Genomic DNA, 19338 nt, shown 5'->3' on the forward strand with positions numbered 1-19338 from the left:
CTATAATTCTATTTATTTATAATTAATCCCTGTTTACTTGTTTGCTGTGTCCACATCTATAATTCTATTTATTTATATGGATGCTACTGATGCCTGTTTACTTGTTTTGATGTCTGTCTGCCCCCTTCTAGACTGAAAGCCCATTGTGGGCAGGGATTGTCTCTCTTTGTTGCTGAACTTTCCTTTCCATGCACTTAGTACAGTGCTCTGGCACACAGTAAATGCTCAATAAATACGACTGAATGAATGAGTTCTCTTTATTCTTCTGACAGAATAGGTACTGACAGATGAGGGAAATGAAGCACAGAGAAGGTGTGATTTGCCAAGGTCACACAGAGGGTAAAGGGCAGAGCCTTATTAGAACCCAGGTCCTCTGATTCCCAAGTCCCGTGCTTGTTCCCCTAGGCTTTCCCAGGAGTCCACTTCTGACTTAGATCAGGAAGTGGGAAGTTAGTGAGCGACTCCACAGTGCCCTTAGGTATTGCTTCCTCCCCGACATTTATTTTGGTGTATCTCCCCCGACTAGATTGCAAGATCCTTGAAGGAAGGGATCTTGCTTGGATGTTCCCTAGTGCTTAGTAATGATGGTATTTAAATGATGGTATTGGTTACGCACTTACGCTGTGTCAAGCACTGTTCTCAGAGTTGGGGTAGATATGAACTAATCAGGTTGGACAAAGTCCCAAAGTCCCAAAGTCCCATGGGGCTCGCAGTCTTAATCCCCATCTCAACTGAGGCCCAGAGAAGTAAAAAACTTGCCCAAGGTCACATAGCAGATAGATGGCATAGTGGGACTTAGAACCCAGGTCCTTCTGCTTCCCAAGCCCATGTTCTATCCTCTAGGCCTTGCTGCTTCTTGTCATGCTCTACACACAGAAAGGACTCAATAAATAATAATAATAATAATTATGGCATTTATTAAGTGCTTACTGTAGGCTGAGCACTGTGCTAAGCACTGGGGTAGAGACAAGCAAATCAGGTTGAACGCAGTCCCTGTCCCACATGGGGCTCACACTCTTAATCCCCATTTTACAGATGCGGTGAAGAGGCTCAGAGGATTTAAGTGACTTGCCCAAGGTAACACCGCAGACACGGTGGCAGAGTCGGGATTAGAACCTAGATCCTTCTGTCTCTACCCATTACGCCATGCTGCATATTGCTCCAGTGTCTGCTTGACTGATTGTAGGAAGGAGAGTTAAGCTCGTTTATTCATTCAATTGTATTTACTGAGCGCTTTCAGTGTGCAGAGCACTGTACTTTGGGCAAGTCACTTCACTTCTCTGTGCCTCAGTTCCCTCATCTGTAAAATGAGGATTAAGACTGTGAGCCCCACGAGGGACAACCTAATTACCTTGTATTTACTCCAGCGCTTAGAAGAGTGCTTGGCACACAGTAAGCGCTTAACAAATACCAGCATTATTATTATTACTAAGCATTTGGGAGCGTACAGTAGAGCAATAAACAGACACATTCCCTGCCCACAACCAGTTTACGTGACAGCTAACTCTATAGCATTGTTCTCTCCCAAGAGCTTAATAATAATAATAATGATAATGTTGGTATTTGTTAACCACTTACTGCATGTGAAGCACTATTCTAAGCGCTGGGGGGGGGGGGGGGAATACAAGGTGATCAGGTTGTCCCACGTGGGCCTCACAATCTTCATCCCCATTTTCCAGATGAGGTCACTGAGGCCCAAAGAAGTGAAGTGAGTTGCCCAAAGTCACACAGCTGGCAAGCGGCAGAGCCGGAATTTGAACCCATGACCTCCGACTCCCCAGCCCGGGCTCTTTCCACTGAGCCACAGTGTTCTACTCGGGGCCAGCGATCCAGCAAATAATAAGCGCTTAACAAATACCATTATTATTATTATTGGAGAAGGACCGTGATTTAGTGGAAAGAGCACTGGCTTGGGAGTCAGAGGACGTGGGTTTTAATCCCGGCTCTGCCACTCATCAGCTGTGTGACTTTGGGCAAGTCACTTCACTTCTCTGGGCCTCAGTTCCCTCCTCTGTCAAATGGGGATGAAGACTTGCGCCCCACGTGGGACAACCCGATCACGTTGTATGCGCCCATCCCCCCGCCCCAACCCCCCCCCCCCCCCGTGCTTAGAACAGTGCTTGACACATAGTAAGCGCTTAACAAATACCAACAATATCATTATTGTCTGCTGTGTGACCTTGGGCAAGTCACTTGACTTCTCTGAGCTTCAGTGACCCCCTCTGTCAAACGGGGGTGAAGACTGTGAGCCCCATGTGGGACAAGCTGATCACCTTGCATCCACCCCTCCCAGCGCTTAGAACAGTGCTTTGCACGTGCTGAGCGCTTAACAAATACCAACTTTATTAATATTGTCTGCTGTGTGACCTTAGGCGAGTCATTTGACTTCTCTGAGCTTCAGTGACCTCCTCTGTCCAAAGGGGATGAAACTGTGAGCTCCACGTGGGACACCCTGATCACCTTGTATTCCCTCCCCAGCGCTTAGAACAGTGCTTTGCACGTACTAAGCGCTTAACAAATACCAACTTTATTACTATTGCCTGCTGTGTGACCTTAGGCAAGTCACTTGACTTCTCTGAGTTTTGTTGACCTCCTCTGTCAAATGGGGATGAAGCCTGTGAGCTCCGCGTGGGACAACCTGATCACCATGTATAATAATGTAATGTTGAGTGCTTGGCACGTAGTAATCGCCTAACAAATATCATAAATAATAATAATTATGATTAATTATTAAGAGAAGAGAAGAAGGGGCCAAGTCGGAAGGAGAGGTGGGGTTGGAGGCGGCAGGCGGCCTGGGTCGGGCGCTGCTCGACGTTGCCGGCAGAGGGCGCGCCGGCCGCCCCCCGGTCGTGCTCTCCTTTCCCGCCAAGCGTCCTCAGGCCGAGCCGCCGCCGCCGCCACCGCCGCCATTACTGGCGCCTTCCCGAGCGGGAGGGAGGCGCGGCCGCGGCCGGGGAGCGGGGCCCGGAGCCCGGGGAAGAGCGCCAACCGCCCCGCCGCCCCCTCCGGACCCCGCGGGGATGGAGGGCGAGAGCACCTCCGCGCTGCTGTCCGGCTTCGTGCTCGGAGCCCTCGCCTTCCAGCACCTCAACGCGGACTCCGACTCGGTGAGGCGGTCGGAGCTTGCAAGGCCTCGCGGGGGCCTCCGCCGGGACCCGCCGCCCCCTCCGCAGCCTCTTCTTCCTCCTCCTCCTTCTCCTCCTCCTTCTCCTCCTCCTGCCCGCAGGGGCTTGCGGGGACCCTCCTCATCGTCGTCATGCTGTTTGATAAGCGCATTGTGATCCTTAGAAATATCTCGCGGGGATATTGCTAACCATCGTCATCTTGGCATTCGTTCAGCTCTTAGTGCTTCGCACAGAGTCGGCGCTGAGCAGATACCATTGTTATCATTATAAATATCTTTCGGGGATAGTTCTAATAGTCATCATAATGGCATTAAGCGCTTAGTGCTTCGCACAGAGTCAGCGCTGAGCTGATACCATTATTATCATTATAAATATCTTTCAGGGAAAGTTCTAATAGTCATCATAATGGTATGGAGCTATTAGTGCTTTGCACAGAGTCGGCGCTGAACAAATACCATTATTATATAAAAATCTTTCGATGATGTTTATAATGATCATAATCATCATAATGGCATTTGTTCAGTGCGTAGTGCTTCGCATGTAGTAAGTGCTTAAATACCATTATTATTATAAATATCTTTCGGGGATATTTCTAATAGTCATAATAATGGTATTAAGCGCTTAGTGCTTTGCACAGAGTAAGCGCTGAACAAATACCATTGTTATCATTATAAATATCTTTCGGTGATATTTATCAGGATCGTAATCATAATGGCATTTAAGCGCTTAAATACCATTATGATTATTATAAATATCTTTTGATGATATTTAGAATCAGCATTATAATGGTATTTGTTCAGCGCTTAGTGCTTCGCACGTAGTAATTGCTTAAATACCATTATTATTATTATTATAAATATCTTTCGGTGATATTTCTAATCATCATCATAATGGTATTTGTTCAGCACTTAGTGCTTCGCACGTAGTAAGCACTTAAATACCATTATTATTATTATAAATATCTTTCGGGGATATTTATAGTCATCATCATAATGGTATTTGTTAAGCGCTTAGTGCTTTGCGCAGAGTAAGCACTTAAATACCATTATAATTATAAATATCTTTTGGTGATATAATCATAACAATAGTATTTGTTAAGCACTTAGTGCTTCGCATGTAGTATGTGCTTAAATACCGTTATCATTATAAATATCTTTTGGTGATATTTATAATGATCATAATCATCATAATGATATTTGTTAAGCACTTAGTGCTTTGCATGTAGTAAGCACTTAAGTACCATTATGATTATTATAAATATCTTTCGGTGATATTTATAATAATCGTAATCATCATAATGGTATTCGTTAAGCATTTAGTGCTTCACACATAATAAGCGCTAAACAAATACTATTATGATTATTATAAATATCGGTGATATAATGATCGTAATCATCTTAATGGTATTTGTTAAGCACTTAGTGCTTTGCACATAGTAAGCGCTGAACAAATACTATTATTATAAGTATCTTGCAGTGACATAGGATTATGATAAATATCTTTCAGTGGTATTTACAATAATCATCATAATGGTATTTGTTAAGCGCCTGGTGCTTCACATATAGTAAGCGCTTAACAAATACCATTATTATTGTGTGCTGGACTGCTTGCGGCCCCCCCACCCGGCCCCCTCCTTTCCTGGCTTGGTCCCCTCTGCCAAGAGAGTCGGGCCTCGGCCGGCTAGTCCGGCCTCGGCCCTGCCCTGTTTTGTGCCTCACCCCCCCCACCCCCCCGGCCCTTCCCCCCAGAGATTAGGGTGCCCTCTGACCGGACCCCAGGACCCAGGTCAGCCGCCCCTGGGCACCCGGCCAACCCCTGCCCCCCGCTTCCAGAGCAAAGAGGGGTTCATTCATTCAATAGTATTTATTGAGCGCTTACTATGTGCAGAACACTGTACTAAGCGCTTGGAATGAACAAGTCGGCAACAGATACAGTCCCTGCCGTTTGATGGGCTTACAGTCTAATCGGGGGAGACAGGCAGACAAGAACAATGGCAATAAATAGAGTCAAGGGGAAGAACATCTCATAAAAACAATGGCAACTAGATAGAATCAGGGTGATGTACATCTCATTAAACAAAATAAACAAAATAAATAGGGTGGTAAAGATATATACAGTCCAGCAGACGAGTACAGTGCTGAGGGGGTGGGATGGGAGAGGGGGAGGAGGAGAGGGAAAGAGGGGAGAAGAGGGTTTAGCTGCGGAGAGGGGAAGGGGGGGTAGAGGGAGCAGAGGGAAAAAGGGGGGAGCTCAGTCTGGGAAGGCCTCTTGGAGGAGGTGAGTTTTTTAAGTAGGGATTTGAAGAGGGGAAGAGAATTAGATTGAGGTGAGGAGGGAGGGCATTCCAGGACCGTGGGAGGACGTGGCCCAGGGGTCGACGGCGGGATAGGCGAGACCGAAGGACGGTGAGGAGGTGGGCGGCAGAGGAGCGGAGCGTGCAGGGTGGGCGGTAGAAAGAGAGAAGGGAGGAGAGGTAGGAAGGGGCAAGGTGATGGAGAGCCTTGAAGCTTAGAGTGAGGAGTTTTTGTTTGGAGCGGAGGTCGATAGGCAACCACTGGAGGTGTTTAAGAAGGGGAGTGACATGCCCAGATAGTTTCTGCGGGAAGATGAGCCGGGCAGCGGAGTGAAGAATAGACTGGAGCGCGGCGAGGGAGGAGGAAGGGAGATCAGAGAGAAGGCCGACACAGTAGTCTGGCCGGGATATAGCGAGAGCCCGTAGCAGTAAGGTAGCCATTTGGGTGGAGAGGAAAGGGCGGATCTTGGCGATATTGTAAAGGTGAAACCAGCAGGTCTCGGTAACGGATAGGATGTGTGGGGTGAACGAGAGAGATGAGTCAAAGATGACACCGAGATTGTGGGCCTGAGAGACGGGAAGGATGGTCATGCCATCCACGGTGATAGGGAAGTCTGGGAGAGGATGGGGCTTGGGAGGGAAGATGAGGAGCTCAGTCTTGAGGGGTTGAATGCAACCTGGGGTGGGCTTCAGTCCACGTGGTGCAGGGCCTGTAAACCCCTTATAATAATAATAATGGCATTTGTTAAGTTCTTACTATGTGCAAAGCACTGTTCTAAGCACTGGGGGGATACAAGGCAATCAGGTTGTCCCACATGGGGCTCACAGTCTTATCCCCATTTTACTGATGAGGTAACCGAGGCACAGAGAAGTGAAGTGACTTGCCCAGTCACCCAGCTGACAGGTGGCTGAGCTGAGATTTGAACCCATGATCTCCCTCTCCCAAGCCCGTGCTCTTTCCACTGAGCCACACTGCTTCTCCAGATCAGAAGCTACTTGTTTGCTGGGATTGAATCATCCCACTCCACTGTAGTCTCCTTTTCCAAGTGCTTAGCACAGTGCTGTGCACACTGTAAGCACACCATAAATGCCATCGATCGATTGGTCCATTCCAGAAGGAGGCGGCCCTAGCTTTCAGGTGATGTGCTGGGCATTATTGTCCAAGAGCTATTCCCCCACCCCGACACCAGGCCCTTAGCCGGAAGATGGTTTGCGAGGACCGTCGAGCTGGCCTGGCCCGCTCAACCCAGCCGGGCTTGGGACCCGAATTCCTGAAGGTGCTGATTGTTGGGAGTGGGCACTCTTGACGGACAGCACCATGAGACACAGCTTGGGAGGTGGATTTCTTTGAGGTCAGTTACATTTGACAACTGACCCACGGTCACCTCTGAACAGGATTAAAATGTGCCCACAGTTGCTAAAAGAAACTAAAAATTCTGAAAACTTTATCTTGTAATTTCAACCACTAAGGAAGGAAGGCCACATTCCAAATATATTTAAAAAGGCCGCCACCCACAACATACTAATGTTGGTATTTGTTAAGCGCTTACTATGTGCAGAGCACTGTTCTAAGCACTGGGGTAGACACAGGGGAATCAGGTTGTCCCACATGGGGCTCACAGTCTTAATCCCCATCAGGGTCACGTAAACCTAATAGAGTTGGATCTCCTGAAACATGATTTTTCACTACTCGGTTTGGATAGAATACCGTTGGGGAGTTCGGAAACGTTTCTCTGACAACATGCACCTGTTTGTATAGACTGTGATGCGATGACCAGAGGAAAAGGCAATACAGTAGGGGGTCATGTTGCAACACAGCTTTTTCTCAACCCAGAACTACTGCATTATTGGAGAACAGACAGAACGTACCTTGGGGGGAAAATATTTTTCAACCTGTAAGGCTTTCTCTGTGTATTTAGACGTGAGATGATGGTGTTGAGTCTCCCATCTGGAATGATGGGTACGTCTTTGGTCCTGATGCCTCGGGACTGAGAATCTGAGTGGAGGGATTGATTTATATTTGTAGTGTTGTGCACCACCTCCCGCTTCTCTGTCAGTTATTCCCCCGGTTTGTGTGTGAGATTTCTTGATTTTTTCGAGATGATGTTATTTATCTTGGATGTAAATGTAATGCAGTTGGGTTCTAATCCTGGCTCTGCTGCTTGTCAGCTGTGTTACTTTGGGCAAATCACTTCACTTCTCTCTGTCTGTTAGCTCATCTGCAGAGTGGGGATCGAGACTGGGAGCCCCATGTGGAACAGGGACTCTGTCTAAACCACTGGATTACTGGGCACTGCCCTGATGCCAAAGTAACAAAAATCCATGAGGGCATTCGGTTCTGGATTCCAGTAAAGAACTTACTGCCGGCCTAAAGTGCCAATCTACTTCTGCAAGGCCATTCTCAGTTATCTGCCGGTCATTTGAAGATTGGTCTCAGTGTTGCAGTCCCCTGCATAAAACAACTCTTGAATGTCTTGGCCGTTCAATTATGCTTGTAGTCTGTTGAACTGGAACAGATTCCTGAGAGAAGTGTTTTAGAATGCCGGTGCTCAGGCCCCTTATTGCATTCTCTAGCATGGGCCCCTGGACTTTATCACCTGCAGTCCTAACAGCGATTTCGAGCATTTTTTCCACCAGGTCCTATCCAGCAGGAAGAGGTACGGGTTTCCCTTATCATATGAGTTGCCTTTCGGTTCTACCAACTCCCATTGACCCAGGCTGCTCTTGCCACTCGTGGGGGGCTTTTAAATGGGTGGAGACTCCAAGTTTGGGTATGGGTGGAGACTCCAAGTTTGGGGTTGATCCTTCCAGACCATGAGCACCTCAGCTCCAGTGCCTAGTATTCTGTACCTGCCATTCACCCTTACCTAGGGCCTCACAGCCCAACATTTCTACTTTCCCTAGAGGGGAATTCGCTGGTCACTCACTGTGAAGTGTAGTGCGACAGCTGGTCCACGAGCCCTGAATCTGCTAGGTAGCATCTTTTTTCTTCTTAAAGTAATTAAGCACTTATTGTGTGTCAGGCACTCTTCCAAAGGCTAGGGTAGTTACAATCAGTCAGGTTAGACATAGTTCCTGTCCCATATGGGCTCACAGTTTAAGGTCCTGCTACTGAGGGCGGGTACCCATGTTGTGTTCCAGCTATTTATACCAGCAGCATAACTGTTAGGCAGCAAGTTCCCGAGCCTAGCAAAATAATAATTTCCCCACCAGACGGTTTGGAATATTCCGGGCAGGGGAGCTGGATTTTCAGCCTATATGGGTAAAGCTCCACTTTCCTGGCGATGAGTCATGGTTCTTTTGGTTCTCAGTCCTAAATCCCATCCAAAATATCCCTCTTCCTGCCCCCTCCCCCCCAACCCACTTTGGAGAGACTGGCTCCCTTTAGCTTCTGCTGGTTCCTAAATAATAACTGATAATTAAGCTTAGGGAAGATATGAGATGATCAGGTCAGATACTGTCCCTGTCCCATTTGGGGCTTGTAGTCTATTTTACAGGTGAGAAAACTGAGGCAGAAAGTTAGGTGACTTGTCCAAGATCCCATAGCAGGCAGGTGGCAGAAATAGGATTGCAAACCCTGGTCCTTTGATTCCCTGGCCTAGGTTCTGCCCGTTAGACCACACTGTTTCCCTAAAGCCCTTCAGTTCTTCCCTTCCTGGGACAGTTAGGATTTGGGGGCTCCTTCCCTAGTAGCCCCCAGATCCTCACCCCCTTCTTTCACTGCGACCATTACCCATCCACCTCTGTACCAAACAGAAACTCCCTACCCTTGGCTTTAAAGCACTCAATCAGCTCACCCCCTCCTACCTTACCTCACTGATGTCCCTCTACAGCCCAGCCTGCCCACTTTGCTCCGCTAATGCCAGCCTACTCACTGATTGAAACTCTCTCTCGTCTGCCTTGCTGCCAACCACTCACCCATGTCTTGCCTCTGCCCTGGAACTCCTTCCTCCTTCATATCTGACAGACGATAATTCTCCCTGTCTTCAAAGCCTTTTAAAACACATCTCCAAAAGGCCTCTGACTAAGCCCTCATTCCCTCTTTGTCCACTCCTTGCTGTATCGCTCTCGCCTTTGGATTTGCACCCACAGTACCGCAGCGATTATGTATATATCAGTAATTTATTGCTTTATATTAATGTTTGTCTTTTCCTCTAAACTATAAGCTTGTTATAGGCAGGGAATGTGTCTACCAACTCTGTTACATTGTATTCAAGCCTGAGCAGCATGGCTTAGTGGAAAGAACATGGGCTTGGGAGTCAGAGGTCATGGGTTCTAATCCCTGCTCTGCCGCTTGTCAGCTGTGTGACCTTGGGCAAGTCACTTAACTTCTCTGTGCTTCAGTTACTTCATCTGTAAAATGGGTATGAAGACTGTGAGCCTTATGTGGGAAAATCTGATTACCTTGTATCTACCCCAGTGCTTAGAACAGTTCTTGGCACATAGTAAGCACTTAACAAATACCAACATTATTATTATTCCAAGGGCTTAATACAGTGCTCTGCACACAGTAAGTGCTCAATAAATCAGTAAGTCAATCGTATTTATTGAGCACTTACTATGTGCAGAGCACTGTACTAATAACTTGGGAGAGTATATGACAGTAAACAGACACATTCCCTGCCCACAGTGAGCTGACAGTCACTTATAAGTGCTGTGGGGCTGGGAGCGGGGATGAGTAAATGGAGCAAGTCAGGGTGATGCAGAAGGGAGTGGAAAAAGAGGAAAGGAGGGCGTAGTCAGGTAAGGCCTCTTACAGGAGATGTGCTTTCAGTGAGGCTTTTTAAGGGGGAGAGAGTAATTGTCTGTTGGACATGAAGAGGGAGGGCATTCCAGGATGTGGGCTAGAGGTCAACAGCGAGATAGACGAGATCAGGGTACAGTGAGAAGGTTAGCATTAAAGGAGTGAGGTGTGCGGGCTGGGTTGTAATAGAGTAGTGAAGTGAGGTAGGAGGGGACAAGGTGACTGAGTGCTTTAAAACCAATGGTAAGGAGTTTCTGTTTGATGCGGACGTGGATGGGCAAACACTAGAGGTTCTTGAGGAGTGGGGAAATGTGTCCTGAACCTTTCTGTAGAAGAACGATCCAGGTAGCAGAGTCAAGTTATGGACTGGAGGGGGAGAGACAGGAGGGAGGGAGCCCAACAAGGAGACTGGTACGGTAATCAAGGTGGAATAGGACAAGTGATTGGATTAACGGGGTAGCAGTTTGGACGGAAAGGAAAGGGCGGATTTTAGCAATGTTGTGAAAGTGGAACCGACAAGAGTTAGTGATGGATTGAATATGTGGGTCGAATGAAAGAGAGGAGTCAAGGATAACACCAAGCTTACGGGCTTGTGAGACAGGAAAGATGGTGGTGCCCTTTACAGTGATGGAAAAGTTAGAGAGGATGGGGTTTGGGTGGGAAGATAAGTTCTGTTATAGATATATTAAGTTTGAGGTGACTTGAGGATATCCAAGTAGGCTGTCTGGAAGACAGGAGGAATTGCGGGACTGCAGAGAGGGAGAAACTGCAAAGAGGGAGAGAGATCAGGACTGGAGAAAAAATACCATTGATCGAATAATTGAAAGAGGATCATTTGGGTAGAAATCCATCGTTCCCCTCCCAGGGTTGGCTATAGGAAGCTGATGGTGAAAAGACTTCCTCTCCCTCCCTCAGCTTCCCAGATACCCAAAGCTTCCCCTCCAGCCATACTGTAGGCAGTAACCCAGAGATCTGATTAGGTTTTAATAGGTATCTTGTAAGTATTGTTAGCATGTTAATCAGGTAACTGAAACTGATTTTGATTCAAACCACCTTTCCTTGTCTCTAACACTTTACTTGTTTTCTTCTCCCACCCAACCTCTCTACTTCTCTGATGTATATGTTATCTATCAATCAATTTCAGCTTAAGGGTTACAGACCTAAATTCATAGGTGAAAAAGAAAGGAGGTTGAAATAGGGGAAGTGAGGGCTTAGGGAAAGCCTCTTGGAGCAGATGTGATTTTAGAAAGGTTTTGAAGGCAGGGAAAGTGGAGGATTGTTGGACGTGAAGGGGAAGGGAGTTCCAGGCCAAAGGGAGGATGTGGACAAGAGATTTTAAGCGAGAAAGACAAGATCTAGGTACAGTGAGTAGGTTAGTGTTAAGTGTTGGGTGGACTGTAGTAGAAGATCAGTGAGGTAAGATAGAATGGGGAGAGCAAATCAAAGGCCTTAATGTCTTCAGGGAGTTTCTGTATGATGTGGAGATGAGTGTGAACCGAACATATTTTTAGGAAAATAAACCAGGCAGCAGAGCTAAGTATGGACTGGACTGGGGAGAGGTAGAGAGGTCAATGAGGAGGCTGATGCTGTAGTCAAGGTGGGATATGATAACTGCTTGAACCAGTATGGTAGCTGTATGAATGGAGAGGAAAGGGTAGATTTTAGTTATGTTGTGAAGGTAGAACCAACAGGATTTGGTGACAGATTGAATAGGTGGGTTAGATGGGAGGGATAAATTGAGGATAATGCCAAGGTTGCAGGCCTGAGATAGGATAGTGGTGTCATCTGTAGTGACTAGAAGGACAAGGTTTGGGTAGGAGATGAGTTGTTTTGGCCTTGTTTAGTTTGAGGTGTCTGTGGGACATCCAAGTAGAGATGTTCTGAAGTCAGGAGGAAATGCGAGACTGCAGAAAAGGAGAGAGTTCAAGGCTGGAGATATAGATTGGAAATCATTTGTATAGAGATGGTAGTCGAAGTCGGGGGAACGAATGAGTTCCCCAAGGGGATGGGTATAGATGGAGAATAGAAGATTGCCGCAGAACTGAGCCTTGAGGAGCTCCCACAGTTCGAGGGTGGGAGTCAGAGAAGGTACCTGAGAAAGAGATAGAAAAGGAGTGGCCAGAGAGATGTTAATAATTAGAGTACTTGTTAAGTACTTACTATGTCCCAAGCAAGAACCAGGAGAGGACATTTACGGACTAGAGGGGGGAGTGTACGGAAGTAAGAAGTTCAGTGAGGAAGCTGATACAGTAGTCGAGGCAGAAAATAAGTGATCAGATCAGTGTGGTAGCAGTTTGGAGAGAAAGAGAGATTCTAAAGATGTTGTGAAGGAAGAACCTATAGGATTTAGTGACAGACTGAATATGTGGTTTGAAAAGATGAGATGAATTGGGGATAATGCTAAAGTTATGTATGGGCATATGAGATAGGGGAGTTGGTGCTGTGTCTACTCTGATGGGAAAGTATTGGGAAGTAAAGGGTTTGGGTAAGGTGATGAGGAGCTGTGTTTTGGACACGTTAAGTTAGGAAGGAATGTGAGACTGCAGAGGAGAGCCGTCAGGCCGTGGGAGTGAATGAGTTTCCAAGGGAATGTGTGTAGATGGAGAATAGAAGGAGACCCACATCTGGGTCTTGAGGGACTCCCACAGTTAGTTTGGGAGGCAGAAGAAAAGCCAGGGAACAATTCTCAGAAGAGCTGCCAGAGAGATAAGAGGAGAATCAGGAGAGGAGAGAATCAGTGAAGCCAAGGTTCTGTTAGTCCTTCCTCTTCTTCTCTTGGCCGTCCCAGTTTCCAGTGTCATCCTCCCTGAGTCCTTTCTTTGGTATCTTTGGTTGGCTGGGTTAATCTACTGAACCTCATCCTTCCTGGCATGCTAACCTCAGAATAGTGAACTTTTTGTTTATCCTGGATGATCCTCTGGGATCATCCCCTCTGTGCCCTGTGTCCTTCCAGGACCATGGCTCACACCATCTCCCTTTCCTGACCTCCCAAGATCACAGCTCAGAATTCTCTGTCCCCTCAGTGTCTGAAGGTCTCCTTCCTCAACTATCTGGCCCCTTTCATCCTTAACAGTCCTTCCCCTTGATTGACTGGGTTACAAGTCAGTGCCATAAAAGGCTTTAGTGTCTGCTTCAATTAACCTTCCTTCAGGGTGGGAGACATAGGAGTGAATCTCCTCCTGAGTTCTTTCTCCCCATCCCCTATGAGGTTCCTGTGAGCAAAGCGAAGAGGAGTGAGATTCACTGTGCCCTGTACTGTGACCTGACCATCCTGACTCTCCTCCCAAAGAAATCCAGTGCTTTGCATGCATTAAGCGCTCAATAAATACAATTGAATAAATAATTTCTTTCTTTTGACCTACACTAAACCAGGAGGAAAAGGAAGTAACAGTTCATTTGGGAATTGTTTTAGACTAAACCCTACTTGCCTAACCTGTGCCCTAAGCCTAGCAGTTAGCACGTGGTCTGATCACGTGACCTTTGTTAATCAGATTCTCTGCTTGACTCTGACCCTGGCATTAAATCTGACCATATAAACTTTGACTTTAATATTCTCTGTTGCTATCTTTTCCCATTTGTGTTACTGGTCAAATCCCAAATCTCTTATCCTGGAAACATTATCCACCCTTGGCTTCACTTACACTGTCCTCTCCTGGTTCTCCTATCTTGCTGGTTGTTAAGCGCTTACTATGATCCAGGCTCTGTACTAGGCTCTGTGATAGATAGTAGCTAATCAGGTTGGACACCGTCCATGTCCCACATGGAGCTCACGAGTCTTATCTCCATTGAACAGATGAGGTAACTGAGGCAGAGAGAAGTGAAGTGAGTTGCCCAAAGTGATCCAGCAGACAAGTGGCAAAGCCAGGATTGGAAACCAGATCCTTCTGTCTTCCGGGCCTGGGCTCTATCTACTAGGCATTCTCAGTCGCATTCTTGGTTGCATCTACAAGCTCCTCCTCTTCCATCCAGGCCCTAACTGTGGGAGTCTCTCAAGACTCAGTTCTGGGTCCCTTTCTGCTTTCCATCAACACCCACTCCCATGGAGGACTCATTCACTCCTGTGGCTTCAACTATCAGCGTGGCTCAGTGGAAAGAGCCTGGGCTTCGGAGTCAGAGGTCATGAGTTCGACTCCCGGCTCTGCCACTTGTCAGCTGTGTGACTGTGGGCAAGTCACTTAACTTCTCTGTGCCTCAGTTACCTCATCTGTAAAATGGGGATTAACTGTGAGCCTCACGTGGGACAACCTGATTACCCTGTATCTACCCCAGCGCTTAGAACAGTGCTCTGCACATAGTAAGTGCTTAACAAATACCAGCATTATTATCACCTCTATGCAGCTAATTCCCAAATCTACATCTCCCGCCCTTCTCTGTCTCCTTCTCTGAAGTCTTACATTTCCTCCTGCCTACAGGATATCTCTACTTGGATGCCCCACCGAACCTCAAACTTAGTCTAAAATTTTTTGTCATCATCATTATCTTCATCAGTGGTATTTATTGAGCACTTACTATGTGCAGAGCACTGTACTAAGCGCTTGGGAGAGTACAGTACATCAGAATTAGCAGACACACTCCCTGCCCATAAGAAGCTGATATTTTCCCATCCAAACACTGTCTTCCCCTTGACTTTCCTGTTACTGTAGACAGCACCAGCATCCTTCCTGTCTCACAAGCGTTATCCGTGACTCATCTCTCTCATTCAACCCACATACGCAATCTGTCATCAAATCCTGTCTGTTCATCCTTCAAAACATAGCTAAAATCCGCCCTTTCCTCTCCATCCAAACCGCTGCCACATTAATCCAAATACTTATCCTGTCATTCATTTATTCTTTCGTATTTATTGAACACTTACTTTGTGCAGACTACTGTATTAAGCACTTGGGAGAGTACAAGACAGTAAAAAGACACATTCCCTGCCCACAGTGAGCTTACAGTCTAGAGGGAGGTAGACAGACATTAATATAAATAAATAAATTACAGATAAGAGTGCTGTGGGGCTGTCCTGCCTTGTTCACTCCATCTGCCTCCTTTGCAGACCTCCCTGCATCCTGTCTCTCTCTACTACAGTCTGGACTTCACTCTGCTGCTCAGATCACATCCTGAGCGTTTTTGTAGGAAAAAGGTCAGCAGAGTGATATATGGACTGAAGTGGGGAGAGACAGGAGGCTGGAAGGTCAGCAAGGTGGCTGATGCAGTAATCCAGGCTGCATAAGATGAGTGATTATGTTAATACTGTTGCAGTTTGCTACCCATTATGTGTGTAGATAGAGCATGGTCAAGGCTTGCCACCCGCAGTGTGAGATTTCCTTTAAATGGGGTTGATCGAAAATGTAACTCTCCACATTATGCCTGAATTGACTGTGCTGTTTAACTGTTACATTTTTTACTACTGAAATTTTTATCGTTTCATTTTCATTTGCTTTCACTGCGTTGGCAGTTTATTCTTTTGATAAGTGTGTGTTCTCCCCCACTTTGTTTCTGAGTCGCTTGTGGGGGAGTTGTTTATTGATTTTTCAAAAATATTCCCTTGTTCAAATCAGGGCTTTACAGTTGTACCCCCTTAGTAGCAGTAGCAACTGTAATAAATCAGTATGGGATAGCAGGGGACTTTTTGGGAGGGAGACAGGCTTATCTCCCAGGCAACATTTGGGAGGGGAGTTGCTGGCTATGAGCAGAAGCTTCACAGAGTTTGGACAAAAGAAAAAGTTTCAAACAGAAGCAGGCTTGGTGACAGAAAATGCATTTAAACTGAATTTTTGTGCCAATATTGAGTCAGTCACACATTGATCTTTTCAGGTACTTGCAAAGATAAGATTTCATTAGTGTCATCTGTGAAAACAAGGTCAATTATATGTGTATGTGCACATAACATTCAGGCATGAATACATTTGTGTGGAAATTTTATTGATATTGTGAACACTACTATTCTGTTTTTGCGGCTCTCCAGCCTACTGAAATTTATTAAGTGGCTTTCCAGCCCAGTTAGTATAGCCCATTCTCCAGTAATGATTTCCATTATAATCTTGAAGAAGTTTTTCTTAACCTCTATAAAGGGGAGAAGGTACTAAGGCTTATGGCAAAAGATGTTACGATTCTTTGGGCTTGTGAAGTGCTTTACAAGTAATAAAATATTTTTCGAAATTACCAGAGGTTAGAAAACAATTGATCCAAATATTATGAAAAATTACGTCTGAGTAACATTGAAGAAGTGTGCTCCTAATGAATAGAATGTAGCCTGGGAGTCAGAATCAATAAGTCATATTTATTGAGTGCTAACTGTGTACAGAGCACTGTACTAGGTGCTTGGAAGAGTACAATACAACAGAATTAGCAGACACATTCCCTGTCCACAACGAGTTTACAGTATAGAAGTATCTGGGCTCTAATTCCGGCTCCACCGCTTGTCCGCTGTGTGATCTTGGGCAAGTCACTTAACTTCTCTGTGCCTTGGTTATGGGGATTAAGACTTCACACAGGACATAGACTGTGTCCAAACTGATTAATTTGTCTCTATCCCAGTGCTCAGTACAGTGTGGCTGGCACAGAGTAAGCACTTTTCATGCCATAAAAAACCCCAAAACATTTGAAATATTGAAATATTGATTGCAATAGCTGCTGTTTTTATAGACGAGTCTGTTGATTTTTGTAACGGCAATAAATCTGTCTGTATTTCAAATGTGGCTTTCGTTTTGGTCCTCATAGGAAGGATTCCTCCTTGGAGATGTGAAAGGAGAAGCAAAGAACAGCATTACCGACTCTCAAATGGATGATGTTGAAGTAGTTTATACAATTGGTGAGTTGAGGAGAACCACTGTGCATATACGTTGGTTGGTGTTCTTCACGTTGCAGGTTCTTTCGTAGACTTTGGATGCTTTTAGAGTAGATTTAATCCCTTGGCATGGGCAGAAGCAGAAGGCAGGATGAAGGATAGGCTGTTGGTGAGGCCTCCTTTTCTCCCCAGGAAGATCTGTAGCTGTCTAGTTTCTGAGGCACAAAGTGAGGATGCGATGAGGTCTTGGCATGTATATAGATTTATCAGAGTGACTCCTAATAGGGACACGACAATCTGGATGCCGTGTACTTTTGGATTCCCTGTTTTTAAGAGCTTCTGTTCTTGCCACAGGGTCTCTGACTCCTGCAGTCCATGAGGTGCCCACAGCAGCTTGCTCCCGAAGCTGTGAAAAGTGGAGGAATAGAGAAAATCCACCCACCTGCCGTCAGGGCCTAAGCTTTCCCACTATAAGGGCAAAAAGGTATTGAACGGGCCTGCTTTAAAGGTGATAACCATTCAAACTCAACTAGTGCTCTAGACCAAGACCCTCCAGTCACTTATAGAGGCCAGTCGAGGGAATAGGCAGTATCTCCCTTTGCTCCTGTTGGCTTTCAGTTCTGCAGGGTTAGACATCTCCCTTGCCACTTCCAGATTCTTGCCTTCTAGCCTGTCCTTTCCAGTTGTGATGGAGCTCTTTTACCAAGTTCAGGGAGAGTCCCAGTGCTAAACACCTCAGACAACCCAAGTACTTTAGAGAGGTTATTCATTCACTGGGCTTCCTGACTCAATCCACTCTGATCTCAATCTATACTACAGAGGTTTCCTGGATCATCTTTTTAAGGTGAGACCGGTCTCTCCATTCCTCAAGAAAACCTCCTGCGGTTACATCTTTTCCTCTGTGCCAAGCAGAAAGTACTGACAGTTGACTTGAAGGCTGCCATCTCTCCCCTTACTGATCTTCTCTCTTCTTCTGCTGCACCCCAGGAAATAAGCATCATATTGAGGCTCACTCCCCACCACTCCCCTCTTCATCTCTTCTCCATTATTACTAGGGACTTTCTTGACCCCTAAAACATCCTCCTCCTTGCATCATCCTCATCCACCCCCATCCCCCTAGTATTTTATTTTTTTATAAACCAGCAGTACAGGTGAACCCCACTCAAATGGTTTGCTTTCACCCTGCCAGCAGGAGGGTGTCGGGAAAATGTTACCAAGTCTCGGCTGGGACCCCAGTGGCCAAGTACCTCTGGACTGTGAGCGTGATGTGGGCAGGGAATGTGTCTGTTTATTGTTACATTGTCCTCTCCCAAGGGCTTAGAACAATACTCTGCACACAGTAAGAGCTCAATAAATACAATTGAATGAGGTGCCATTAAATGAATACTAGCCTGCCTTCGGGCTCCAAATGATGGGGAGCCAGACCAGTTTGACTTGGCCACCTCCCATTTTGCCACTTTGATATAATAATTAATACTATGGTATTTGTTAAGCGCTTACTATATGCCAGTCACCGGGGTAGATACAAGATAATACAAAGTTCAATGCATTTTGAGTTGCCTTGAACGTCTGTTCCCCAGCTCTTACTTCTGGACTCCAAACCTCTCAGAAGCTACTCCTCCAGGACCTGCTTAGGCCACTGTGGCTGTTACCACATCTCAGAGCTTCCGCAGCTGTGCCCCACTGGTCACGTTACTCCTCTCCCCCCAGCCCCTCTCTGCCGCTGCTGGTCTTCATCTTCTAATCAATCACTGAATCAATAGTATTTATTTAATGCCACCCCTCCACTACCCCTTCACTTCCCTCTCTAAGCTCACTGTTGACCTCCTTCTTGCCAAAGCCAATGGCCACTACTCCATCCTAATATTCCTCAATCTCTCAGCTTCCATTAACACCGTGGACCACCCCTTTCTCCGGAAAGATTATCCAACATTGGCTTCACTGACTGTCCTCTCGTAGTTCTCCTTTTTTCTCTCTGGCCACTCATTCTCAGTCTCTTCTGTGGGCTCCTTTTCTGCCTCATTCATTCAATCGTATTTATTGTGTGCTTACTGTGTGCAGAGGACTGTACTAAGTGCTTGGAAGAGTACAGCACAATAAACAGTCACATTCGCATTCCCTGTCCAAAGGGAGCTTACAGGGTAGATATGGGGAGACAGACATTAATATAAATAAGCAGAAGTGTACAGCCTATGGGGCTGGGGGAGGGGGATGAACAACCGGAGCAAGTCAGGGCTACTGTAGAAGGGAGTGGGAAAAGAGGAAAGGGAGACTTAGTCAGGGAAGGTTTCTTGAAGGAGATATGCTTTCAATAAGGCTTTGAAGTCAGGGAGAGTAATTGCCTGTCAGATTTGAGGAGGGAAGGCATTCCATTCATTCATTCATTCAGTCATATTTATTCAGC

At 46.2% G+C, this 19338-nt stretch overlaps 1 protein-coding gene across 5 annotated transcripts in view; it reads left to right on the forward strand.

The window, feature by feature from the left end:
• Positions 1 to 2949: 2949 nt before the first annotated feature.
• Positions 2950 to 19338, forward strand: part of ABRAXAS1 (abraxas 1, BRCA1 A complex subunit) — a 54930-nt gene continuing 38541 nt past the window's right edge. For 2 of the 5 annotated variants that reach the window (XM_029069331.1, XM_029069333.2), the window contains exon 1: positions 3032 to 3107. Coding sequence is in view for 1 of the 5 variants with exons in the window: in XM_029069329.2 (XP_028925162.1) it covers positions 3021 to 3107; positions 16868 to 16958 (178 nt within the window). In the remaining 4 variants the exon portion in view is untranslated. Of the gene's footprint in view, positions 3108 to 16867; positions 16959 to 19338 lie in introns of those variants that run through there. The other 3 variants (XM_029069330.1, XM_029069332.1, XM_029069329.2) reach the window with 2 other exon arrangements.

Source organism: Ornithorhynchus anatinus, chromosome 7 (genome assembly GCF_004115215.2).
Source record: "Ornithorhynchus anatinus isolate Pmale09 chromosome 7, mOrnAna1.pri.v4, whole genome shotgun sequence".
Lineage (NCBI taxonomy): Eukaryota > Metazoa > Chordata > Mammalia > Monotremata > Ornithorhynchidae > Ornithorhynchus > Ornithorhynchus anatinus.